General features: G+C 39.8%; 1 protein-coding gene across 1 annotated transcript; it reads right to left on the bottom strand.

The window, feature by feature from the left end:
• Positions 1 to 1954: 1954 nt before the first annotated feature.
• Positions 1955 to 27537, bottom strand: nox5 (NADPH oxidase, EF-hand calcium binding domain 5). The gene is made up of 17 exons (XM_036125602.1): positions 27409 to 27537; positions 21783 to 21906; positions 20114 to 20264; positions 19729 to 19939; positions 19045 to 19282; positions 16944 to 17097; positions 14972 to 15144; positions 14692 to 14874; positions 12564 to 12696; positions 11267 to 11409; positions 11023 to 11196; positions 9390 to 9434; positions 7925 to 8049; positions 6748 to 6832; positions 6559 to 6658; positions 4181 to 4347; positions 1955 to 2235 (listed from the first exon to the last, which is right to left on the bottom strand). Exons 2-17 carry the CDS (start codon positions 21900 to 21902, stop codon positions 2104 to 2106), a joined length of 2334 nt encoding a protein of 777 aa, XP_035981495.1. The 5' UTR covers positions 21903 to 21906; positions 27409 to 27537; the 3' UTR covers positions 1955 to 2103.
• Positions 27538 to 27560: the final 23 nt, after the last annotated feature.

Raw genomic sequence — 27560 nt, forward strand, 5'->3', positions numbered from 1 at the left:
AGGTTTCTCCCTGTTAAAGGGGAGTTTTCCTCTCCACTATCACTACATGCATGCTCGGTATGAGGGATTGCTGCAAAGCAATCAACAATGCAACATTTGTGTCTGCATGCTCACACAGTGGAATGCTGCAAGTCTATGATTCAATGCGATGTTTTGGAAATCCTTAGATGGAAAACTTTTTAACCAATCTGTCTGGATGATTGACTTTGTATTTTTGTTAGGTGCCTGTGAATAAATGAACAAAAATACATTTTCCAGTAAGACTTGGCAACTGCCAAAGGGTGCTTTAAGAATATGATGGTACTGTACTGTATTGGCCAACAAACTGGTCTGATCTAAACCACATAAATAACTATGGCTGCTGTCAAGAGGAAGATGAGAGACACCAGAACCAATGAAACAGATGCCCTGAAGGCAGCTATCAACGTAACCTGGTCTGTCTGAACACCTCAGCAGAACCATGTCACGCCTTGCTGATGCAGTAATTCATGCAAAAGGCGCTCCAAACAAGAATTGAGCATACTGTGCATCAGCCTATTTTCAGGAGCATTCAGTAGATATTTCTGTATTAAAAATAATTTTCTAATTGTCTGATTTAATATTAAAATTTTCTGGTTGAATGTTTCTTTTTTTATTAGCTAGGGCACCACCCCCATTAAGATTATAGGGAAAAAGTATATTCAAAGTAAACAAATTTCAACATAAAAAGTAATTCTTCTAACATCTGTTCTCACACAAAATGTGTCGGACTTTAGACTTCTCAGCATTCCCGTTCCATTTTGAATTTAATCACATCTAAATACATGTGACTTCATGCTTAATTCATCATACCTGTCAATCAAAGGCACGGATATCACTCACACATGATGCAAACAGAAGTGAGATAATAACGACAAGACAGGAGCGAATGGTGCAGCAAAATGCATTTCTGTCATTCACAAATGATTTTCTTAAAGCTGCACAGTGTAACTTTCAGCCACTAGGGGCGCTAGACCAATAACTTTCAGGTTTAACACCCTTGGAATCTGATAGCAGACAGTTTGGACCAGCAGATTGAGAAGTCATGTAGTTACTTGTAAAGACAAGGCCACATTTATCACTCTGGATTAAATCATACACCAGGGAACCAAAAATATGTCTGATCAGGTGTCATATCTGTTTTATTTTGTTGTTACGGCAGTCCGAGCTGTGCACTCATGGCCAGATCAAACCCTCTCAAGTTACATAGGCGAGTTTTTGAGAAGGGCAGCTCAACCAGAGCATCTATACGCGCTAAGTGCTGTATATTGACCTGAAAAATAATGCAATATATCTCAAATTAAGCTAATACTTGGGTCAAAACTTGCACAGCGCTGCTTTAACTAGGCTTTTGTTGGAGGAAACAAGGCAGAGAAAAGAACTTGGACTGAACAGACCGGACTTAAAAGCCCAGCAGTGCGCAAGTAACCGTGGATGGATTCATGTTCAATTAGAGTTTTTTATTGCGTTGTAATCCCTCAACCTCTAGTGGACCCCAAACTAATTAGTTTTTATTACTGCCACTGAATATTCTGTATCACTGTGTGTAATGGATCCATTACACGAGTGACATTTTTTACATTTAATTACTGAAATACATTTTTACAGTTATATTTGTATTTATTGCAATGCACCTGCATGCTTGTTCACTTGGAACAAAACGGAAGGTTTAAGGTGAAAACTAGAAAAATGTTGCATGACAAGACTTCCTCCTGCTGAGCTGATCGGTCAGCAGATGATTGAGGACGATGAAACGTTCTGAAATTACAGCTGTCAGGAAAAAAAAATGGACTAGCTGAAACTAATGACTTACTTTGTTAGTAATTGTTTTATTTTTTTAATAGAAAAGAAGAATCATATTTAATTCCAACAGTTTTTATTTATATTTTGTAAGTTATACAGACATTTGATTTACAGTCCAGGTTTTACCATTATAACTGAATTCCTACACATAATCCTAACCTAAACTAATACTTCCTGACAGCCCAGTTTGCTCCCGGTGTTTACTGGAGGCCCCTTGAGCTGATGTCCTGTCAGGTTTTGTCGTCATAAAGATACAAAAAGGAACAAACAGAGCAGACGTCCTCAGAAGTTTTCCTTATAGAAGTTGAAGCCAAAGTGTTCACACTGAGCTTTGATGCTTTTGGCCAGAGCCGGAGCGCCGCAGTAAAACACGTGAACTTTACCTTTGTTTTCCTCCGACAGTTTCTGGAACACCTGGCAGACGGAAACAGAAACACGTGAGCGACCGGCTGGATCAAGCAGTGAGGGCTGCACTGCAAAACAGACAGCTGAGCGTTTAAAAATCAGGGTTCCTACAGCATAAGGCAAGTTAAATTCAAGACTTTTTAATGCCACTTGAAATATAAAGTTAAGGCCAACTTCACGATAAACAAGAAAAACCTGGTTGCGACAACTTCACCCAAATGTTTATTTTAACATAAACCAATACTTTCTGGCCCAGAAGACATGTTTGAAATTTTGAAAAACATTCCATATAGGAAGAAAGCTAAAAAACACACAAATTACAGATATATTTTTAACAACTACTGAACTGAATTCACAAACTTTGTTTTGTTCCCTACTAAAATAAACTATAAATCAGTTTTAAAAACCACAACATAACCAGTGCCAACCCTTTTCCCCAGCTATGGTCCGGCCGCAACAGTTTTTATTGGTTCCTCTATCAGGACAGAACAAATAATGGTTAAATTGAGCCGCTCTGTTAATTTAAAAAAATATAATTGTGTCAATTATTTTACTGTTTGGTAAGGATTACAAAAATAAAATCCTATTTATGACCTGGTTACAATTTTAAGACCTAAGAAAGACTGATTTAAGACATTGTAATGCCAATTAAGGCTTTAGTTTTATATTACAGAATTCAATGCCTTTGAAGACTTTTTAAGGATCCGCGGGAACCCTGAGAACATCACAGCCGGTTGATTTCTTCCCTAAATCTGCCAATTACATAAAAAAATAAGAATAAACAGGAGAAGAACTGGAGGATCAGATCAGATGGGTCTGAGCAGGAACGGCTTGATGGAACGTCTGGATTAGCTTCAGAAACATCCGGTTCTTGTGAACCTTCAGACGTACAGAGGAGGAAGGAAAAACCAGTGCTAATGGAAATGTTCTCCTGCAGCGTCATATCTAACGTAACACGACATTTAAAAAGTTCAGCACATATAATTCTCTTTATAGTGCTTCAATATATGCTGTAGTTACATCAAACAGCATTTTACTTTATTTACTTCATTATAATAATAGTAATTTGTTATGCACTTTACATTTGAGACAAACCTTAAAGTGCTACAGGTAAGATCAATAAATCAGTGTAAAAACTAAATAGTGCAAGGTTAAAATTCATACGTTCTGCTAAAAATAAATGTTTTTTACATAATTTATGTTAATTATTATTATTATTATCAATACTGTTATTGGTACCAGTCGTTATTGTATATACCACAAAAACTGTACGTTATAGTGTATTATTAACATTATTATGAAATAGTTTACATATTAATGTCGCCATTTATTCTAATTTGTCTGTGAGTTTCTTATTAAATCAGCGTTTAACTTTAGAAACAGGAAAACTGCTTCAGGATGGGACATGGAGGGTAACAATTACGGTAAATACAGAAATATTTGACTCCTCTGATCTGGAGGCTCGTATTTACATCCCTATATTTTTGTATTCTTAAGCTTTATCTCTGACAAAATGTGATAGATGAACGAGAACTGGCTGTGAACCGAGTTCTGAATGTGTAGATTGGGATCTTTGAACACGAACACATTCATTTGGACCTGGATGAACTCGCTCGGCACTGAACTTAAACTTTAGGTGTTTTTCAGATATACTGAATGTAAAAATAATGGATTTATAAAACATTTTTTTGCTGAAGGATCAAACTGGACAGCTGACACTCCGACGTCCGCCTGAAACCCTCCTGGATCCTTCAGCACCAAACCGTCTTCACCTGCTGAAACTCTCCTTGCTCCTGTAGGGGAGATCTGATGGAATAAAGCTTTCCATTTTTGTGCTTCATCAGGCTGTAATATCAGACATAATCTAACAATTTGATCTAGAAGTTTGTCATCGGCAGCACTTCAGATGGGTTCCTGATGGATCAGATGCAGAAAGGTGGGACTGGAGCCTCACCTTCTCCCACTGGGGCCGGCCTGGCTGAGTTCTGGTTTTCAGGCCCGTGATGGAGTCTTTCTCCTCTTTCTTGGCCAGAAGGTCTAGCGCCATCTGCAGGCCGATGGCCTTCATGTCGTTCTTGCTGAGAGCCGACGTCATGTACATGTGCATCTCCAGGAACCGACCTGAAAAGCAGCAGCCCTGTTATTGAACCCAACACCTCCTCTGAGGCTGCGGTAATGAGCAAAGACTGACAGAGTCTTGCAAAACTATTCACCCCCTCCCCCCCTCTTTGGCATTTTTCAAATGTAGTTGCCTTACAACCAGGAGTTGAAGTGGATTGTTTGAGAGTTTGCACCATTTCACAATATCTGTGATAATACGTGGCAGAAATAAGAAAAACAAAAGGATAAACAGGAAAGTAGAGAACATCACCCCAGTTCTAAAGTCCTTACACTGGCTCCCTGTATCTCAGAGAATAGACTTTAAAATACTTCTGTTAGTCTATAAATCTCTAAATGGCTTAGCACCTAAATACATTACAGACTTGTTATCAGGGCATCAACCCTCCAGACCACTCAGGTCTTCAGGCTCCAGCCTGCTCTGCAGAACCAGAACCAGAACCAGACATGGAGAAGCAGCATTTAGTTCCTATGCTCCACTGATCTGGAACAAACTTCCATAAAAATGTAAAAGTGCTGAAAGCCTGAGTTCCTTTAAATCGAGATTAAAAGCACATTTGTTTAAAATTGCCTTTGAAAGTTCAAGTTAAACTGTTTTACTGTTTTCAAATGTTCTTTTTTGTTTCTACATTCTATCCCTACTTGCTTTTATTCCTATGTTTTAATCATGTAAAGCACTTTGCATTGTCTCTGTACTGAATTGTGCTATATAAATAAATATGCCTTGCCTTGCCTTTCATTTACAGAACAGGCCTACGTTAGGGAAGATGTAGTATAGTTTTATTGTGAAGCAAACAGCAAATAGGACAAAATACCAGAAAAGTTCAGCGTATATAACCGTTGATCCCTAAATCAACACTTTGTAGAGCCATTTACAGCAATTTCAGCTCCAAGTGTCTTTGGCTCAGTCTCTTTGAGCTTCGCCACATCTTTCCACTGGGATTTCTGCCCATCCCTCAAGGCTAAACTGCTCTAACTCCTCCATGTTGGAAGCTTTTCTCTGGTTAACAGCGATCTTTGCATCTAACCACAGATTCTCTACTCTATTGAGGTCTGGCCTTTGACTAGGCCATGAAAATGTTTCAACTCGTTCCCTTATATAGGAAATTTTTGACCAATCTGTATAATATGATTGATGTTGACTTTGTAAAGTGCCTCGAGATGACATGTTTCATGAATTGGCTCTATGTAAATAAAACTGAATTGAATTGAATTGAATCCTTTAAATACATCACAGACTTGTTATCAGTGCATCAACCCTCCAGACCACTCAGGTCTTCTGGCTCCAGCCTGCTCTGCAGAACCAGAACCAGAACCAGAACCAGACATGGAGAAGCAGCATTTAGTTCCTATGCTCCACTGATCTGGAACAAAGTTTCAGAAAACTGTAAAAGTGCTGAAAGCCTGAGTTCCTTTAAATCAAGATTAAAAACACATTTCTTTAGATTTGCTTTTAAATGTTAATGTGGAAGTTTGTAGTCCAGCTTGTCTTATATCTTGACCTGCTGATATTATTTCAAAGCAATGTTCTTACCTCTGTAATGTTTTTCCTGTCTCTGTAATGCGTTTCTTTCCTCTGTTTGCTTATTCGCTAATCCATGTCCAAAACTTTAAATCTTATTACGTCTTATTATTACTGAAAAGTGCGTTATAAATAAACTCGCCTTGCCTTGCCTTCCTTGTGCTTCTCAACAACCTTGTCCCTGACTTGTCTGGAGAGCTCCTTGGTCTTCATGTGGTGCTTCAGCTCTGGGGCTTTTAAAAAAATACGTTTTTAAAGAAATATTTCTCATTTACCTTGAAAAGGTTTGACTATTTTATGAAAACGTGTTACATAAAACTTTTAAATTACAAATTGGGGGGTGGGAGATACTTTTGCAAGGCTCTGTATAATTAAATGCTGCAGCAGTGTGGATATAATACTTCAATAAAACTAACTTTTAACTAATTAACTTTTTTCTGGGCTGAGCAGCTGCTCTGATTTAACAGCTTCCGTGACATTAGACGTATATGATTTATAGCAGATTCATGTCATCTACTTCAGATTTATTGTGCCACCGTAGAGGTTTGATTCAGTAGATGCATGAATGCTGACGCTCCTGACTCTGTCTGAAACAAAGTGAGAGCATCTGGATTTTATATAAAATCCAGATCCAGACGTTTAGTTCTCAGTCAGGTGGTCTTTTTGTCGCCGTCGGCAGCTTTTACTCTCACCCTCCAGCTCCCCGTCGGCCTGGTCCATCTCCAGCTTGGTCAGCAGACTAACGAACCATTCAAAGGACTTCTGGTCTCTGTTGATCCAGATGAAGTCGACCTGCAGAGCGAGACAGACAGAAACATGTCTGCTCCGTCCGGTCGGACTTGTCGATGTTTCCGCCGGCGGCAGGACGACGTGCTTCTTACTTTACGCAGCTTCATGTCGCTGTCTTTGACGTTTTCACACCACGAGTAGTTGCAGCTGGGACAGTTGTGCTTCCTCATGCGGTACCTGAGTTAAAACCACAACTGGGTTAGAGACAGGTGGCTCTCGTTAACCTCTGACCTCACAAGGATCCCACTCTTAGCAAAGGTAACAACTCCACTCAGACTCTGGACTCCTTCATTGGTGATGCACTGCAAAAATGGATCTAAAAATAAGTCGCATTTTCTTAAAATTTGTGTATTTGTCCTTGATATGAGCAGGTAAATAAGACGATCTGCCCATGGAATGAGTATTTTGATCCCTAATATAAGATAATTAGATATATTGCACGTGAAGTAAGATGCTAAAGATGAGCTGAAGTGCAAAAATCTTATTCCATTGGCCGTCATCTTATTTAGCTGCTCAAATCAAGGACAAATACACTCGTTTCAAGAAAATGTTACTTACTTTTTATTTCTGTTTTTGCAGTGTAGGAGATGATAAGCCTCATTAAGCAGATTCCTTTGAGCAGATTTACAGCCGCGTTCAAAAGAGATGTGATGAGACTGTGAAGGGGAGGTGTGTAAATATCTGAATTTCAGACTGAGTGGAGATTAAAAACAAGGTGGGATATTTACAGGTACAATATAAATGCATAATATCAGTGATTAAAATCATTCTTTTATACATTTCAGTGAAACGGGTAATCTGCAGAGGGCTGCCACAGGGTCTTGCTATGGGATGCAGAGTGGCATTCTTTGGGATTTGAACCGGGGAACTTGCAACTTGGATGGATGGATCTCAACTCCAGAGTTAATCAATCAAATCCAAAAAATCCCACCCAGCTATTGTCTAAAATCATGTTTTGGCTTTAATAAATGTTCTTTAAAAAAACTATAAATAGATATCATGGCTAGTGGATTGATTTTTATTTTTATTACTGCATTAAATGATCACAATTCTTTTCTGAAGGAATATAGTAAAATACAGAGGTACATAGTGAATTTTCTGAATGAGGTTTTGTTGAACAACAAAAAGTTATTAAATTTTGCTTTATGCTTTACGCTCTGACCCGAGCCTTTCACCCTGGCGCTGAACCTTTAATTTGACCTTTTTCATCCTGCATAATTCTCCAGATTTTTTCCAGACAACGGAGCGACAGGCGGAGGGTTTCCTAACCGGTACATGATGCTCTGCAGGATGGAGGCGAAAGGTGTGATCCCGATTCCTGCTCCGATCAGCACGGCGTGTTCAGAGGCGAAGATCTGCCGGGTGGGAGTCCCGTACGGTCCGTCCACGTAACACTGACACATAAAGCAGAGTCAGCGTGAGCGGCCATGACAGTGCAGACCCGTCACGCCACAACCACAACCTTTTTTAACTGGGATTTTGTGTAACAGACCAACATAAAAAGCAACACATGGTTGCGAAGCGAAAGGAAAAATTGTTCATGGTTTTCAAACTACTCCAGAAAATAAACCCCTGAAAAGTGTGGTGTTCATTTACTCTGATACCTTTAATTAAAACCCAGCCCAACCGCCTGCCTTCAGCAGTCACCTAATTAGGAGATGTATGATTTAATCATAAAATAAAGGCATCTGCTCTGTGAAGGCCTCGGGTTTGTTAGAGAACATTAATGGACGAACGGCAGACAGGTCAGGGAGAAAGAAGTGGAGAAGCAGGGTTTGGTTATAGACCAATTTTCCATGCTTTTTTCTCCCAGAGCTCCTATCTGTCCATCATCTGACCACGGAGAGAGGATGCAGACCTAGGATGACATGGCCTAAACTGCAAAAAGAGAACTCAAGGTAAGTCAAATTTTCTTGAAATTAATACATTTTCCCTTGATTTGAGCAGCTAAATAAGACTATTTGCCAATGGAATGAGTATTTTTACCCCCCAAATAAGATAATTAGATATCCTGCACTTGAAATAAGATGATGGAGATGAATTGTTCTTATTTGAAGTGGAAAAATCTTATTCCATTGGCAAATAGTCTTATTTAGCTGCTCAAATCAGGGATAAATACACACATTTCAAGAAAATGTTACTTACTTTGAGTTCCCTTTTTGCAGTGTAAACTGACAAGCCAGGTATGGAAGACAGCAAAAATGTCCACTGGTCAATCAAATTAAGAATCTATTGCCAGGCTCATAATAAATTATACACGGGTGACTCTGTTTACCAATTAGAAAATATTTCACTGATCACTATAAAATCCACTGGATTTTATATCAAAGTACCAGAGTGAAAGGTTATTAACACGTTTTCAGATTTTAGTTGTATAAAAATGGGAAAACTGTGCATTAATTTCTTTTCACTGTACAGTTGTTCACTACTTTGTGTTGCTCTATGGCACAAAATACCAATAAATCATCAACAGATTGAAGTTTGTGGTTGTAATGCAACAAAATTTGGATGTGCTGCAAGAACTGAGCAGAAGAGGGTGAAGCTTCCAGACATCAGTCAAAATGAAACGTCATAAAATAGAAACACTGACAAATATTCTCTCTGTTGGTTCAAAACCAGCAACTGCATAAAAAAAAACTTCATGAAGTCGACACGAATAGCACAGAGGTTGGTAACAAGCCTCCCCTGGTGTGGTGGCAGAGCTGCAGAGCTTAAGGTTTTATGGGACCGGTACCTTGATGTTGCAGAATCTGTGGTTCTCACCAGGCTTGGCAGAAATCTGCAGATAAAACGAGCAGCAGAGGATCAGAGATGTCATCTAAAACGTCTCACTAATGTCTTACATTAACTTACAGGAAACAGTTTGTGCCACACAAGCCAACTCACCGTACAGATTCATTAAAGGGGCCATGACAACAAATGTAATTTTCCTGAAGGTTTTGGAGGTATAACACATCAGGACCTGCTCAGGGGCGGTCAGCTTTGCTGCTTTGCTCAAAACCACTCAGGTCAGAAAACGGGTCGTCTTTCTACATATTCTCCAATCAAAGCGCACCATCAGGGAAACAGCCCTCCCCTTCTCCCCCCCCCAGCTGATGCACCGGCTGTGAGTCGGGTTAGCCTGTCTGACTGCTCCACTCCAGAGGAGGAAGGCGGAGGAGCGGGAATATCCCATATTCAGCTCAAACTAACTTCACAGCGGTTACTAAAAAGGGGAGCTGGTGTGTCTGAGGGTGGTCAGAAATGCACGAAGACCCCTTACTCCCAAAGGACGAGAGAATCACAGAACAATGGTTGAAGTTAATTTATGGGGACTTTATTGAAGACGGTTTCCTTTGGGGGGGAATTCCATAAGAGTTAAAAAACAAAACAACTGGACTTTTTTCTAAAGTTTGAAGACGTTTCGCTTCCCATCCAATTTTCAATTGAAAATTTGAATGGAGAAAGCTTTCTGGATGGGAAGCGAAACATCTTCAAACTTTGGAAAAAAAGTCCAGTTGTTTTTGTCTTTTAACTTTTTTGGAATGACCATGACCTGGATGACTGAGAATCTTCACCGGCACCTGTGATGGAATTCAACTTGTGGTGTTTGAACAAACGAATTAAATAGAAGGAGGCGACCAAAACGCTGTCATTAACTGTACGTTTAATTTATATCTAAATGCTGTCAAATGTAAGGAAGGTGCGTTTGTAACGGAATAATTTCGGACACTGCCTGCAACACTTCAATGGGCCATAAAACCATAACAATGGCGCATTTGACTGGTTTTCCCAAATATGGTTGCAGCCAATCAGAGTGAAGTCAACTAGGTAGAGCTGCATATCATTACTGGAACCAAACATTTTTACTGAGGAGGGACGTTTGGATTGACAAAACAACCAGATGACGTTATTTTTTTAATGAAACTCTTTAGGGAATTTACATATGCAGCGATATCAACTAGTTTATACAGTGATGTCATGGCACCTCCAAAGATGATGGCTGATTCTCTTGTTTTTATGGAAACATGTTTGATTGACGGGATTATTCTGTAATCACTTAATAATGACAAATTTGAGCGTTTATATTCCTGGGATTGGACATAATTAGTTTTTTTGTAACATAAACATATAAAGCACAGTTTGAACATTTTAAAAAATTATTACTTTTTTCAATTTATGTTATTTTTAATAACTGTACTGTATTTTTGTCCTTTCGTCTTTACTGTACAGTCTCTTGTTCCAACTCTTTAATGTTGCCTTCGTGAGAATGCTTCGACTTGCCTGTAACTTTGCTGCTGAATTTTCCATCTGAAGGACAATGAAGGACGTTTCTATTCTATCTCTACTCTAAAATAAAACCCACGGAGCGAACCAGCAGCGCTGACCTCTCTGAGAGGGGGAGCCTCTCCTTTTTCTGCCAGACCCGCCTCCTCCTCCGGGGGAGACTTGGAGCTCAAGGCCGAGCCGGACTGCGACCCGCTCTGCCGGAACATGGTCAGCTCGATGGTGTCGTCCTGGCTGGAGGCCACGCCGTTCTCAGAGTCGGGGGAGAGGAACATCTAAGGAGCCCAGAGATCCATCAGAGTCTGTGAGGAGCGGTCCAGCTGCAGAGACTTCAGCTGTTCCTACCTGCTGCTTCCCCTGCTGCCGCCGCTTCCTCAGGCTGGTGGCCAGCCTCTTGGGACAAAGCGCCTGGCTCTCCGGCTGTCTGAAGTACTCGTACAGGCGGTTGGTCCACTGGCCCATGGAGCGCACGTGAAGCCACATGGTGTCTGCAGGTCAGAGGTCAGAGGGCGGTGTAACAGCACATCCATCCACAACGATCCAATTATGTCGACGCAAAACGAATAAATCGATCCATATCGTAATTTTAAAGATATGCTTTTATTTTGAAATTCAGACATGAGACTATAGTGAATAGATCATACGGCTGGGTATCATCTAGGAAGAGCCGATTTGATACGATTCTCGATACATAGCTCAGCTTGATTTGATTTGAGTCCAATATCGATATTTATTACTTTCAAATTAATGCTCTATTAATAGAATCAGCCAAATATTCTATTTATGTTAAATGTATTGAACGCTGATATAATAACAGGAAAATAGAGTGCGTTTGGTTCAATGCATTTAACAGAAACCAAAAATGTACCCAAACGTCTGATTTTAGGGATAAAGGTGCTTCTAAAATCCTGTTGGCCATTCCGCAAATTCGTCTCTCTTGCTCTTCCTCTCTGTGAACAGTAATGGCACTCTGTAATATCGTCCCCTAGGGGTTGGGAGGTATATCGATATCAAAAGCCAGAATATTGATATTAAGTCATTTTTAAAAACATAAATATTAATCGTTGTATCGATTTTTATGGACAGCCCTAACAGATGATTTAGTATTATCGTTATTATTTTAAAATTAGAAGAACGCTGTTTTAGATTTAAATCCCTGATACATGTAACAGCTTAGAAATAAAATGGTCTAATCGTATTTAGTTTTATTGTGAGCTAATATCAATGAAGATAATAGTAGAAAGATGATATTAAATCATATCGATCTCATCGATCGAAAATCGTAACAGACTTTAGGATATCGGCAAAACTCGCATCATCATCTAAACAAAGCAACATAACATTGTATCGTGATAAAGCAGGTGATTTACACCAATAGTAATGAGGCCTATCTAGTTGCCACGCTTACTTGGTGTCCTATTTCTGCTCCTAAAAGCATCCAATAAATTGTGAAAAAAGCAGATCTTATTGGGAACCTCGGTCAAATCACATTGTAGAAAGGTTTTAAGCTTCCTGAAGCTTTCGTTTAATGTTTTTATTACAAGGCTTAGCAGTATGGAGCGTGACAAACACATTCATCCGGCCTGAAGCTCAGGCAGCTTTTCACGTGAACTCGCTGCGGGTCCGTTCGTGCAGCTCACACCTGACTGCTCGGGGGCGCTGCTGATGGTGAACGGGTGCCACTCGTACTTGGCTATCACTGGGATGTTGATGTAGATGTAATCGCCGGGTTTAAACTGGAAGAACTGGGGACGTCTGATCACCAGGTGAGTCACCTGGACAGAAAGAAGACTTTATGCAACAAATCAATATTAATTATTACATACATCCCTCCCAGGATTACTTTATCAGTCTCTACTCTTCTTGCCAACCTTGCTGAGATTTGTTTCTTCACAGCTCTGTCAAGGTCCCCTCCGAGAGTCAGGCTGAGGTCTGGGCTTTGACTAGGCCATTGCAACGCCTCTATTCTTTTCATGTTTAGCCATTTTGTTGTGGTTTTGGAACATTCTTTGGCTGATGACCCAGTTTATAAGACAGATGGCCTCCAGAATAATTTGGTATACAGAGAAGTTGACGGTCGGCCCAGACACAAGCTCAGTCTGATTTCTGCTACATACATTTATGTGACGACTTACGGCTGCAGGTTACCGTTCTCACTCTTGCAGCAGATGTTGACATGCATTTTATTTTTCATGCTTGTTACGGAAAATCCAAAAATATGTGGTCAACATATTTTATAATTAACCAAGCACTCTATATTGGAACACCTCAAATTAAAACGCATATTATTGTGCCATTAAAATCATTAACATCATAAAATCTGTTTTTAGCGATGCCAAAGCGCTTCCCTTACGCCACAGAAACAACTAGGACACCAAAGAATCGTAGGGATAAGGGCTAATAATGAGGGGTAATGGATGAAATAGGCTTTCACCTTCAAGACTTTACTTTACTGGTATTTTTCTAAATGTTCTGTCATGAAGTTTAACATTTAATTTGCTAAATGAAGCCTGCAGATTCTGAGATGGAGCTCTTGGGGTTCCTGTAATTTCTCTGAGCAGCACACACGCTGACCGTGGGATGAATCTGCAGAGACGTCTGCATTTATTTCACTGACTGGGATTAGTTAGAACACGGTTTAGTTTTTTATGAAATAGAGGAAGGCAGGATGTAAACGTGTTCATCAAGAGGTTGGATCTAAAGATCTTCAGATCTGCTTAGGAGCACATATTGCGTTGTAGCGGTAGTACAAATGACATCGGGCTGCCGCTGGGTGAACTATATGTCAGGAGGGAACATTATGGCCTCCGAACACAATTCAAGAACGATACATATTTGGACGCCCCAGCATTTTTTACTGTAGCTAAATCTGATATCATAAAATGGGAAAAAAGTATACATCCTGTAATAATTCAGCTTTTTGCTTTCTTTTTAATTTCATAGTAAATACTCTACTGCAGTGGCAGGGAGCCGCCCTTTTTACAATCAATGCTGGTTGTCAAGCAAAATCGCTGCAAGTCGCTCCTAAAATGTTTATTGTTCTGATGTGTGACCGTCTGACTGTAATTCATGTTGTTCATGACTTGAAGAAAAACTAAACAAATTAAATGAAAGATGCTCTCGAAATCCCCAGAAGTCAGTTCCAACAGGAAGTTAATGAAGTCGCTTTAAATCCACTGACCTCAGGTTTAAATTTCTCATCCACCAATGTTAGTGCTAGGGGACAAACCGCAGGGGTAAATTAGTTTTACCTTACCTTTCTCTCGGTCTACACATATTTTAATATCCAAAGGCTCCGCTGTCAACTTCCGGCATCCATTGTAAAAATGTCGGCGCCCTGTACCTGCAGTAGGGTGTTACTCCCTGTAAAATTTACTCAAAAGCAGACTGTGGTGCAAGCAAATCTGCATTTAACTGATTTATTAAACTTGGCTGAATTTGGCAAACGCTTTTAAAGAAAGACTGACCCAAATCCTGCTTTTGCTGTTGAGAAAACGAAAACAAAAAAATCCGTCGGCCTTCCTAACAATATTTGGACACTGTATTTGTTTCTCATAATAAGGCAAACCTACAGGATCGACAGTGATTTAGAGATTCCCTTTAACTCCTAGATTACTTTGTGATAATGAAAAATTGCATGAGCAGATTATCATTGAGCTGATTCATGTTTTAATTATTAAAGTGTGGCCTGGGTGCACTTTTGACTCGGCGGTTTTGGCCCATGTGGCCATAAGTTTGCACACCCTGGAGTAGATGTTTGTTTTGGGCACCTTGGACGGCAGCAGGTTGACTTCTACGATGTAAAGGCCTCCCATGCGAGACACAGCGATTCCCACGATCTTCTCCAGCAGGAAGACCAAACCGGGAACCACGAACCACTTCCAGAAGTTTGCACAGTGAATGATGAGGAGGATCCAGACCCAGATGTACAACAGGTGAGTCCAGTAAAACACCTGGAAGAGACACAACAGGTAACAGCTAGAGCAGAAGTATAAAGATAAGCCGCGGTGCGCAGCTAAGGACTCGACCCCGTTTTCCCGCAGTTCCCACCTCAAAGTGTCCGCTGCGGCGTACGAAGGTGCTGGAGCAGACCACCATGAGGCAGATGAGCAGCTGTAGGATGACGCCGGTCAGCGACGCCGTCCCCTTCACCCAGCCAATCCCAGGCCTGGTGGTCAGCAGGTACTCCCACAGGCTGAACTCACTGCTCTCCGACATCCGAGCTGAGACACGGGTCAGCGCCAGAACAACAGGTCTGATCAGCTCTCAGGTCGGTGTGTGTGTCAAACCACAGTTTTATTGTCATCGTTTATTGGGTGATTTATTCTAAAAAAAAAAGTAAAAAACAAAGCAACTGGACTTGTTTTCCGTAGTTGAAGACGTTTCGCTTCCTAAAGTATAAAGCTTGTTACTCCACATTATTCCAGACTTTTTGAATCGACTTTTTGAATCGAGAAAGCTTCCTTGAGAGGAAGCGAAACGTCTTCAACTACAGAAAACAAGTCCAGTTGCTTTGTTTTTTCCTTTTTTTTTTCTTTTTCTTCCCAGTGTCCTGTCTAGCAATGTGGCAATAGGAATTGATGTCTCAATGCCAGATAGAGCTCGACAGATTTTGCTTTTACAAGTGGAGCGAACAGCTTTCGCCATAATGCTCTACTTGATTTATGCTTGTAAATAGCTTTATTGTGATTCCTGCGGGGAGAATTTCAAATTATATGGACATTACAATGGGAGAGTAAAGGAAGAACAAGAAGTGAAAGAAAAAGAAAAGAAAAAAAAAGAGTAGAGGTGAAAGAAAGAAGAGATAAAAGGGAGAGAATGATAAAACCTTCTCCGTCTGCTCCGTCACCTGGAAAGAGAGATGCAAAAAGAACAGCACAACCAACAGACATAAAGCAACAGATACAATCGAATAACACCTAGATGCCATTGCTAAATCATATATATTATTATGTAAGCTGACATAATCCTTTTTTTAGAATGACCATGACCTGGATGACTGAGAATCTTCACCAGCATTGGGTGATTTACACATTCAAACAAACTTTTGTAAAAATAAAAATGTCAGGTCATGTCGGCTCTTCTAAGTCTGAGGTCTTGATCCTCGACCAGTAAAAGGTTGACTACCCCCCCTCTGGGCTGGGGCTCTGTCTCTGCCTCGAACAAAGGAGTTTGGCTACGTTCACACTGCAGGTCCTGATGCTTAATTCTGATATTTTGCTGAAATTGGATTTTTTTTTTAGGTGGCTGTTCATATTATTATTAAATGCGGCTGCCATCTTACTTCTGTCTGAAGACCGCAAAGCGACCTGCATGCAAGAATAATAGAAGGAGTCGTCACACAGCAGCGTGCTGTTTATGGAAATAATGGTGAATGTTATTGTTTGTAGAAGTGTTCAATAAAGTTTTGCTAAAAAAAAAAAACGGACAGATACCGGCCAGCATCTCTCCTTGTTATCATTAGAAAGCTGTTGAGCAACGGGAGCCGAGAATATCAAGACATCATAGCAAGAGGAAGTAAAGTAAGAAGAAAGCAGTTTTCTATGGAGCACTAACTGCTGCTACTGTGTGTGGACGTGCAGTGAGAGACAGGAGAGGGACGTAAAAGACGGATAAAATGCGACATGACCGTTCAAATGCAGACGCTTTGCAAAAAACATCTGATACGTATCCGAATCAGTACCACATATGGAAGTGGCCCAAATTTTTTTTGAAGTGAAAAGATCGGATTTGGGTCACATTTCCCTGCAGTGTGATCGTAGCCTTCTGACCCTTCACCTGTGGTCGTAAGGTGTGGATCATGACTGAAAGAACGATACATCCCAATCAGAGGAGACCCAGACGTTGCTGGAGGGACTGCATATCCCGTCTGGCCTGGGAAAGCTTTGGGATCTCCCAGAATGAGCTGGAGGATGTCACTGGGGAGAGGAAAGTGTGAGTTTCCCTCTGCCAACCAATCTTGAATCAGCTTGATGGATGGATGGATGGATGTCATGTTTATGCTGAGTTTGTGTGCACGTACCAAAGTTGACGACGTGTGCTGCCGTGTGCACCAGCGTGAAAAGCAGGATGGCGTAGCCTACGATCTGATGCAGCAGGATGTTCTGGTCCAGAGGAAGGATTCTGACCACCCAGGTGGCCCGGAGCCACGTCAGGCAGCGCCGCAGCATCAACACCTGGCCACAAACACACAAACAAGGCAGGCAAACTGATTCAGGTGAGCAGGAGGTGCTCATTAAACCTAAAAGGAGCAGCAGAGACATCCATCCAACCCACCAGGAAGGATCAGAAGAAATTAAAATCTGGTTTGTGAACTGCTTGCAGCATTCCTCACATTTGTCAGACATAATATGTAATGTGTAATGCACCTTAAACTACTAAAATCTGAACAGAAACAGACATTCAGCAGGTCTGTGCTGCCCTCTGTTGCAAACATGAATTACGGCACTCTTTAAGGTTTTAATAATGCTGTGGATCCAGTCATCATTTCTGCGTTTTTTTCTTTCAGTTATATTGACTATTTAGTCCCTTAAAGTGGTCCAGATCAAGAGTTCTCCAGACTTTCTTAGTTTTTTTCTTTAAACTGTTTCTTGCTGTTGTTTTAATTCAGTTTACCTTGACCGTGTTGAATGTTTTTGCTTTGTTTGATAACCATCTACAGCTTAATTCTTAGGAATTCATTTTATGCAGTCTGAAAAACCTTCATGTCAGTTGTGTTGCGTTTGTTCTAATATTTTATACAGTAAAAAAGACATTATCTGTTTGATCTGAGTAGAAAGTATAAAAAAAAAACATTATATTGAACTGAAATGTACACCACCAGCTTATTTAACTTCGGTTTAGCTTTGTTTGATCAGTTAAAATCCAATTTAATTTAGTTAACCTTATCTTTGTTTACTTTAGTTTATCCTCATTTCACATAGCTTATTATTTTTTTTTTACGTGTCCTGTCTGGTAGAGTAGCATTAAGAATTGCTGTCTTAATGCCAAAGAGGGACCAACAGATTTGCTTTGACAAGTGGAGCTTAACTGCCTTAGTGCACCGCTTGATTTATATATGCTTAAAGCTTTATTAGATATTATTATTTTGGGATTATTTCAAGTTCAATGGACACTGAAACGGAAAAGTAAAAGAAAAAACAAAGAGGAAGCGAAAAAGATGGGACAAAAAGGTAAAAAGGGGGAAAATATGGGGTAAGATAACTGTCAATAAAAACGTATGTTTTGGTGTATGAATTTGTGAATGTAAGTCATTAACGGTGAATTCATTTAAGATTTGTTTTTGTTCCTTTTTGTCAACTCATGCAAACGTATCTCATCAGATGTTTTGTCTGTGGAAATACAAGTTTAGAAGCTACAAATACAAGTTATAACTTTGTAACAATACAAGTACAAATAGCAAATTTACGAGTACAAATCTACATCCCCTGATTAAAATGTCATACTTCTTACCAGTTGGGGGCGGTAATGAGATGTGACATCAGATGTTACATCTGTAAGCATACAAGTTCTGTTTTCTTCATCATCTTCTTCTCATTTAATGGTGGTTGGTAAACAACTTTCAGGCGTATGGGGCAAGATAACTGTCAATAAAAACATATGTGTAGGTGTCTGACATTGTAAATGTATGTCAATAAACGTGACTAAATTTAAGATGTGTATTTGTGTCTTGTCGACTCATATATATGACATTAGTTGTTTCATCTGTGAGTTTACAAGTTTAGAAGTTATAAAAACAAGTTACAAAGTTATAACCTTGCAGTTCACAAATCTAAGAATCTACAACCCCTGAATAAGCTGTTACACACCTTGCAGTTGGTGGCAGTGATGCACCTGAAAGTTGTTTACCAACCACCATTAAACGAGAAGACGAAGAAAACAGAAATTGTATGCTTACAGAAGAAACATCTCATGTCATACGTTTGCATGAGTTGACAATAAGAAACAAATACAAATCTTAAATTGATTCACGTTTATTGACTTACATTCACAAATTCAGACGCCTACACATACGTTTTTATTGACAGTTATCTCACCCCATAGTTTCCAGCCCAACACAATGCAACTTTATCTCGTGTTACACGCATAATAAAGAACAGGCCTTGACAATATTCATATCGTACCATAACGAACGTGCAGTTGAAGTTGAGACACTGGCCGCAGCCCTTGGCCAGCATGAACCAGCCGCCGCCGTAGCTGTGGTACAGCATGGCGGCGATGAACAGCAGCGAGTTGAGCAGGGCATACACGCACAGGAACAGCAACTTCCGGCTGTTTTTCTGCCAGTAGGCCCGGGTCAGGTACCGAGGGGTCTGAGGCTTCTTCTGGTCCTGATCAGGCGGTTTAAGCCAGTTAGCAGCGCTGTGGGGAATAAGTAAGGGACAAAAAGAGAAAATTCTCTGGGGTTTTGGTGCTTAAACAAAAGAGGGGTTATGATAAAAACCTTATCTGGTTGTTTGTCTCCTTTCTGACCTTTTCTAAACTCTCTGCACAGCAAAAACGGAACTAAAAACAAGTCAAATTTTCTTGAATTTAGTGCATTTATCCTTGATTTTAGCAGGTAAATAAGATGATCTGCCAATGGAGTGAGTATTTTCTCCCCTAAAATAAGATAATTAGATATACTGCATTTGAAATAAGATGATAGAGATGAGTTGTTCCTATTTTAAGTGTAAAAATCTCATTCCATTGACAAATTATCTGATTTACCTGCTAAAATTAAGGATAAATGCACCGATTTCAAGAAGATTTGACTTATTTCTAGTTTTGTTTTTGCAGTGTGAGTGGAAAACATGCGACCAGCTCACCTGATGGTGAGGTTCTCCATCACCTCTGGGAAGTTCTCCAGCTCAGCCTTCAGTTCCTCAAAGGTTATGGAGCCGCTGTTGTCCTTGTCCGCTGACTCGAACAGAACCAGCGTCAGGTCGTCCAGTTTCTCCTCTGGCAGAGAGATCGCGCTCTCCTGCAGACATGACTTCAGAACCGTTCTCAGCTCATCTGGATCGATGGAACCGCTGCCTGTCAGGAGAAACAACCACAACTGAGCTGGTGTCCCAGGTGTTGCCGTTTGGTAAAAGCTGACAGAAGGAGGAGCAGAACATCTGTGAGGTAGCCAGAGCAGACTCCAGGAACATGAAAATCTCATGACTGCTGCCCCGGAGCTTGTTTGAGGGTTTCGTTGTGTGAACTAACCGTCAACGTCGTAGACCTGGAACAGGAAGCGGAGCTTGTCGGTCTCGTCGCCATGGATGAGGAGGTTCAGAGCTTTGAGCAGCTCGTCCAGGCTGATGGATCCGCTGCCGTCCGAGTCGAACAGAGCAAAGAAGCGCTCGGCAAAGAAAGACTGCAAACGACAAGAGCATTATAAATGCTGCCCAACTCTTAGTCTCCAATATCACTGCTGCACTTTATCCGGAAACTCACTGCATATTTGTTTACATTGCAACTGTCTACTGTTAAATCACTGCTGCACTTTATCCGGAAATCAATTGGAATTTATCCTGTAAATTACTGCAATTTATTACTGCATTTTAATCCTGTACTGTAAATTCACAGCAACGTATCCTGTAGAGTTACTGCAATTTTTCTGAGCTGTATGAAAACGAAATTTCGTTCTGTATGCACTCTGTGCATACAAAATGACAATAAAGAAAGTCTAAGTCTAAGTCTAAGACAAGCGTACAGGGTAGATTTAGGACAGGCTGGAAAACACAAATCCTCTCAGAAACCGTCATAAAGCAGCTGCTGTGGTCCTTCGCACATGAACCTGAAAAACCTTCAGCAGCAACATGAGTTTGGTTGAGTGCTCCCAGCAGTTTCACAGAAAACTGTAAGTCCTAAAGCTGTGGAAGACACGCTAAGTGAAAGTGAACGGAAATACCCACGCTTTAATAATATATAAAGTGTGCATGATACACAGACTGTGAGCAAAAACAGTTTCATTTGAAATGTTTCTGAATATTTCTGATCAGAGTATTTGACATTGTCGAGTCAAACGTCTGTAAATTCAATAAACTTTAACTGTGAGGTATCAAAATCCCAATATTACAGATTGCATCATTCTTTAAGGCTTGAGAAGCTTAAATGGTATTTTTATTATGAAGCACAGATGAGCGTTGCTGCTCCAAAAGAGAGCTTTGTTTCCTCACCTCCAGCAGTATCCCGTTAATGTCGCTCATGAAACTTTTAGCAATTTTTGGCACATTTTGTAAACACTTTATAATATATCGCAGCCATAAGGCGCTGGAACTATTAAAATCGAAAACACACATACACCATGCATTTCTCAGAGAAAAACCATTTACTCAACGGCCTGTTGTTTTTTTACTTCCACAGGACAGGTATATGATGAATTCTGTTCTACTTCTGGTCTGCTTCCCTTTCTGGCTCCGACGTTTCCAGCCTGCTGCTCTTTTGCCAAAATAAAACACCAAATCCTGCGCTTTGTGTTAGGAACCTAAAGAAATCTCATATGATTGGCTCAGGAACCAGGAAGTAAGCACGGCTACACTCTGAATCGAACTCTAGATTTTAAAGGAGGAAAAATGTGACTAAGACATTGTTGAAGGTGAGGATCGATTGTTTATAGGGAATGTTACTTCCATCCTGGGTGAAGAATGAGAATGATTTAGGTTGATTTTACAGTAAATATCTTACTTATTGTCCTTTTAACCACTGGCACATTTAATTTTTACAGGTAAAGAAAGAAACAATGCATCTCAGCACGTTTTCTGTCACCTGTATGTGTTTTTCTATGTGGATCTAAAACTGGATTATGTCATCTGGAAATAAACGACCACTTTGTCTCTCTGCCATGAGGTCAAATCAGCTTTAGTAGTAACATTTTGGGCTTTTTCCTTACCTCTTTGACTTTAAGCGCGGTTTTAAACTCATCGATGTCGATCTCTTTGTCCTCTCCAGCGATGGTCTCGAACTGTTTGGTTACCCACTCCAACCAGCGAGCATCTTCATCCACACTCATGATCCTGCAGGAAAACACCAACATCGTAGAGAAAGTTTTACCTGACATCTGCAGCGTCGCTACCTTCAGGTTGGTTTAGACTGGAGAAGTGGTTGGGATTGCCTGGTATGGTGCTAAACTGGTTCAAAATTTACTTACAGAATCTGACTGCTTTGTGTAAATTATTAATTGCAAATATCAGCAGATAAAGATCTCACATGGGATTCCTCAAGGCTCCACACTGCAAAAACGGAACTAAAAATAAGTAACATTTTCTTTAAACGAGTGTATTTGTCCTTGATTTGAGCAGGTAAATAAGATGATTTGCCAATTGAATAAGATTTTCCCACTTAAAATAGGAACAACTCATCTACATCATCTTATTTCAAGTGCAGGATGTCTAATTATCTTATTTTAGGGGCAAAAATACTCATTCCATTGGCAGATAATCTTATTTACTGGCTCAAATCAAGGACGAATACACTAACTTTAAGAACATTTTACTTGTTTTTAGATCTGTTTTTGCAGTGCATTCTTGGGGCCACTTTTATTCAACATCTACGTAATCACCCTAGCTGCGGGTATGAACTACTACACTGCAAAAACGGACCTAAAAATAAGTAAAATGTTCTTAAAATTTGTATCTTTGTCCTAGATTTGAGCAGATAAATAATATTATCTGCCAATGGAACGAGCATTTTGACCCCTAAAATAAGACAATTAGACATCCTGCACTTGAAATAAGATGATGGAGATGGGTTGCTCCTATTTTAAGTGCAAAAATCTTATTCCATTGGCAGATCATCTTATTTACCTGCTCAGATCAAGGACAGATGCACTAATTTTAAGATAATTTTTACTTATTTTTAGCTCCGTTTTTGCAGTGTAAAACATTTTTCCAGAATATTTTTGTAAGATTTTATTCATCTGTGTTACCACAGAAATATAAGAACTAGACTGGAGGAGTCTAAAGACCACACAGCATGGAAAAATGTGTTGTCATGGACCTAGACGCGTGTTTTAAAACCCGCATAAAGTCTGTTACAAGATCAGTCTGTTAGCTGAACATAGCTGTTAGAAGGATTCCCCGTCCAAAAGGGACACTGAGGAACCTGCGCCTGCTTTTATTTGCACTAGGTTAGATTTATTGTGGTCTCTGCAGCTCATACAAAATGCTGACCAACACAGGAAAACAGGCTGTGGCGTCTCTACATTTGGGCCCCACCGGATGTCGCTGTGGAGCTCCATGTTCGCGATAATCAGTGAGAAAGGATTGTTCTTTATAGAGCAATATTGTAAAAAAAACACAGATTCCCTTACCAATAAAGTTCTGTTGGAAACATTTGTATCTATATATCTAAGTCTGCCAGATAACTGACAAGCTCAGCAGGCTAAATCCTGTTGTATGCGTGTTGTGGTATTGGGGCCGCCCCATCAATGTTTGTTAAATAATGAACATCTGAAACATCTGCGGAGCACAAATCCTACGGCCCCAAGCTTGGATCGTCCAATCAAAATACTGGAAATGCACACGTTATGTTTACGTCCTGCTGGACAGTGTGACTATCTAGGCTATTTATTTGTATAGCACATTTCAGTACAAGGACTATGCAAAGTGATTTACATGATTGAAAAATTGGAAAATAAAAACAGAATAATAAAAACACAGTTGGAATAAAATGTAGGGAAATTTAAACAAAAATAAAACATAGGAAATGGAAAGTAAAAGCAAATATTAATTTAGTGTTGGTTGCCATTGAAGGATTGATGTGAATCTTTTCTGTTCAACACATTAACAATATGAGTGAGCCTATAATTACAATATTATGTATAAAATTAAATGACATTTAGCTTACATAAAATGGATTTTCTAATTTGTTGGTTAATGCCAATTTATCTTTTTAATTTAAGATTGATCAAAGTCAGGTTGTATGCATTACAATGAAATTAAACCTAAGCATTCAGATCTTACCAAATTAATGGTTGGGTATGAACGTTTATAACCCTGTTTACTCAGTGTTCCTGGAACTAAACAAGGAAAGGCAACACTTTCTTTTTAGTTTCTAGTCTCTTCAGCTCTGGAACAAACTGTCTGGAATCCTGAGGAGTGCAGAAACATTTGGCTTCTTTAAATCAGGAATGAAAACATTACTGTTTGAAGAATGTTCATTAAAAAGGCCACATCAGTTCATTTCTATCATGTTTTAACTTTTGTTCTTTTATCTATGTGATTTATTTCTCTCTGTGTAAAAACAAACAAAACACATATATTTTTTATTAAACAATTGAAATGTATCACCAATATAGTTTAAAGTCAATATTTCCTAAATGAGCGTAATGTTTTCATTTTTGATTTGAGATAAACATAATGCGAGTTTCTGTTGTTTTCTCTGCATTTAAAAGGATTTCTTCTGTTGGATGTTTGAACAGAGCTGTTAAAATGTGGTTTTGTTTCTTTCTAAATAACAAAACACTGTAGTAGTTGGTGGAACGTGGGGACATTAGGGAGGCAGGCTCTTGGACCGACGCCCGGTATTCAGGGTCAGGTCACCGTGTTACAAGAACAGTATTCCTGCGCTGGACCTTGGATTCCCGGGGATCTGTATGTCCTGCTCCGCTGCCTGAGCGGTTTCTGAAAGGCTTCACGGTGGATTGCTGCTGTACAGAAACAAACTCCAAGGCTGCTGCACACCATCCAACCAGAACGCAAATAAATGACCAATAAATGTCAATAAGAAGGAGTTTCATCTAGCCGGTGAGAAAGCTGCTTTTTAAGGATATTCACTTTACGATCTGCTGCTGGTAAACCATTTTCTGACATTTTATTGTCATTATTATCATCTATTCATTGACTCTGTAAAGCTCCTTCATCGGTAGAGGACTGTGGCCTCAGCATACGATGCATCTGCTCCACCAATGGACCACCAGATGCCCTTCTTGATATTTTTAAGGTCAGGTGCTTCTCCTGACCTTAAAAACATATTGATGCTTAAATATCCTGTAATTTACTATAATTTTCAAGCTGTAGGCAAACGAAATTTCGTTCTGTACGCACTCTGTGCATCCAAAATGACAAATAAAGGTTTCTAAGTCTAAGTCTAAATAAATGGATGAGGGGCACCCTTTAAGCAAACTGACAGAAAAGTTCAGGTTTTTGAACTCGAGCGAATTTTCTCTTTGCTCTCCATTTCGTGCAGTTCGCATCGTTCGAAAACGTCTTGTTCCCATCTCGTAACGCCAATTCACTCCTTAACGCGTCGTTAGACTTTCCCGTTGTTCTCAGCGTCGGTCAATCCAACGAGTGCTGTCCAACAATTCTCACTTTATGCAGCAAAGAGAAACCTGCAAGAGAAACCTTTCAGTGCTGCACCTTATACTGTATTTTAAATCTACTGTAATTTACAAGCTGTATTCTTGCACAAATGCCCTTTGCACAATCAATTCTTCACATAAAATGTTTTTAAAAAAATACCTGTACACTGTGACTTCTCCTGCATTGTCTACATTTAAATTGTTTACTTTTAAATCACTGCTGCACCTTATACTGTAATTTAATTTTACTGCAATTTACAAGCTGTATGCAACAAAATTGCATTCTGTACGCACTCTGTGCATACAAAATGACAAATAAAGTTGTCTAAGTCTAAGTCTGACGTTTGCAGGCTTTGAGAACTTCTGGTTGCACTTATCAACGGATTTAGGCACATGGGAGGATTATAATGTTTTAATTATTTGTCAGGAAAAAGTGAAAAGTAATTTGTTTTTGGCAGAAAAGTGTGAAAGACACCAGATTTCCTGGAACAAAAATTATCTAGAAAGGAAAGGACTGAGCACAAAATGAAAAACAGCTTTCATCTGTCAGCCTTACAGTTGAGTAAATCCACCGCTTCACTCCAACAACAGCAGCCACGCCAGCTGACGGCACACAAAGCCAACATCTTTTCATCTTGTTCTGCACGCAGCAGCTGCTCCATCAGAGGAACTCGGGGTTCTGTGGCTGCAACCAAAGAGTTTGAGAACGATTGATAAGCGACGACCTGCTGCTGCGGCTCGCTCAGCCTTCAGCAACAGCTGGTCGCCCTTCGGTTCCACACTTGAGACGAGCAGAGCGTCTCTATGTAGACATCAGCTGCTGATAACAACAACGTCCAGAACCAGAAACACTCGTAGGATCTCTGATCAGATGGCTTTAATTACAATGAATCCGCATCAGTACGGCTGATTCTCCATCGGTCTCTGTCAGTCTTTTTATTCGATGACTGGTTGGTTATCTGGCTACAGAGAAATCTGGTTGCATTTATCATCACAGATTTGACCCATGATTCTGCAGATTGAGACCAACCAGATCCCTGGGGTCATGAGTTTTTATCTTGACATTTACTGTTGAATCTATATTAAAATGTATATATATATATATATATATATATATATATATATATATATATATATATATATATATATATATATATATATATATATATATATATATATACATATATATTTCTGGGTCTCGACGTTGTTATCATAGATAGATAGATAGATAGATAGATAGATAGATAGATAGATAGATAGATAGATAGATAGATAGATAGATAGATAGATAAATAGATGCTGGAGGTTTTTCCTTCCCGCTAATGGGTGGGTTTTCTTTCCACTGTCGCTTCATGCTTGCTCAGTATGAGGGATTGCTGCAAAGCCATCAACAATGCAGACGACTGTCCCTGTAGCTCTACGGTTCTCCAGGAGTGAATGCTGCTTGTCAGGACTTTGAAGCAATCAACTGGTTCCCTTATATAGGACATGTTTGACCAATCTGTATAATATGATTGAACTTGATTTTGTAAAGTGCCTTAAGATGACATGTTTCATGAATATGCGCTATATAAATAAAATTGAATTGAATTGATCTATTGGACAGTATCTGTTTGTACTGACCGGGAATAAACCAAACAGCTAAACTAAACTCCATGCTTCCAGTCATGTAGGAGCAGCTAATGCTCTGAGACTAAATTAGATTAATATAAAATGTAATATGTGAGAGCCTTAGTTATGACACTTAAACTATAGAAAACTTTTAACTTTATTAGGATAAGCTAGGAATCTGAGCTGAGAATAGGGCAGCCAACAAACCATAGAAAAAGTCAGATTTGAGAGGTTTGAGTGTAAAATTATGGTTAAAATATTGACATTTAAATTTTAACTACAATCTTTATTTACAAACGTTCCTAAATGCAGATTTTAAAGAGAAAATTAGTTAAAGTTCACAGCAGGACACAAACAATGAAAACATGTGAATGTTTTAAAAACCCAGGACCCATCAGAGTCCTTTAGAACATCTGCATGCGACTCGCTCGGTCCTAAATCTACATTCACCGTAGACCCCGCGTTTTATATCCTGCATATAAAAGCAGACATTAACTTATTTTAATCCTTTTGCACTAAAAGCGACCACAACCAGTTTTGTTGCACTTTTACAAGACTATCCAATTCTGCCACCAGAGGGAAACTGTTCCCAGATCAGTTTTACCTGCTGCAGTGGAAGCTGCTCCGTCCTCAGCTGCTCAGATTCTGCTGCTGCTTCCGATCTCCTCCGTCTGGTTCTGGTTCTGGTTCTCCTCGTCCTGCTGCTCTGAGGTGAGTCTGTGTCAGCTGCAGCCGACATCCTGCCGCCCGCTGAGC

The sequence above is a fragment of the Fundulus heteroclitus genome, chromosome 2, assembly GCF_011125445.2.
Source record: "Fundulus heteroclitus isolate FHET01 chromosome 2, MU-UCD_Fhet_4.1, whole genome shotgun sequence".
Lineage (NCBI taxonomy): Eukaryota > Metazoa > Chordata > Actinopteri > Cyprinodontiformes > Fundulidae > Fundulus > Fundulus heteroclitus.

What these genes read in the sequence shown, in the direction of transcription:
- nox5 (XM_036125602.1), bottom strand. Translation starts at nt 21,902, where the DNA reads ATGAGTGTGGATGAAGATGCTCGCTGGTTGGAGTGGGTAACCAAACAG. An exon ending in CCAGGTCTACGACGTTGACG is followed by an intron (nt 19,940 to 20,113) that starts GTTAGTTCACAC and finishes TTCTCCTGACAG; the next exon opens with GCAGCGGTTCCATCGATCCA. An exon ending in TCAACCTGCTGCCGTCCAAG is followed by an intron (nt 12,697 to 14,691) that starts GTGCCCAAAACA and finishes CTTTCTGTCCAG; the next exon opens with GTGACTCACCTGGTGATCAG.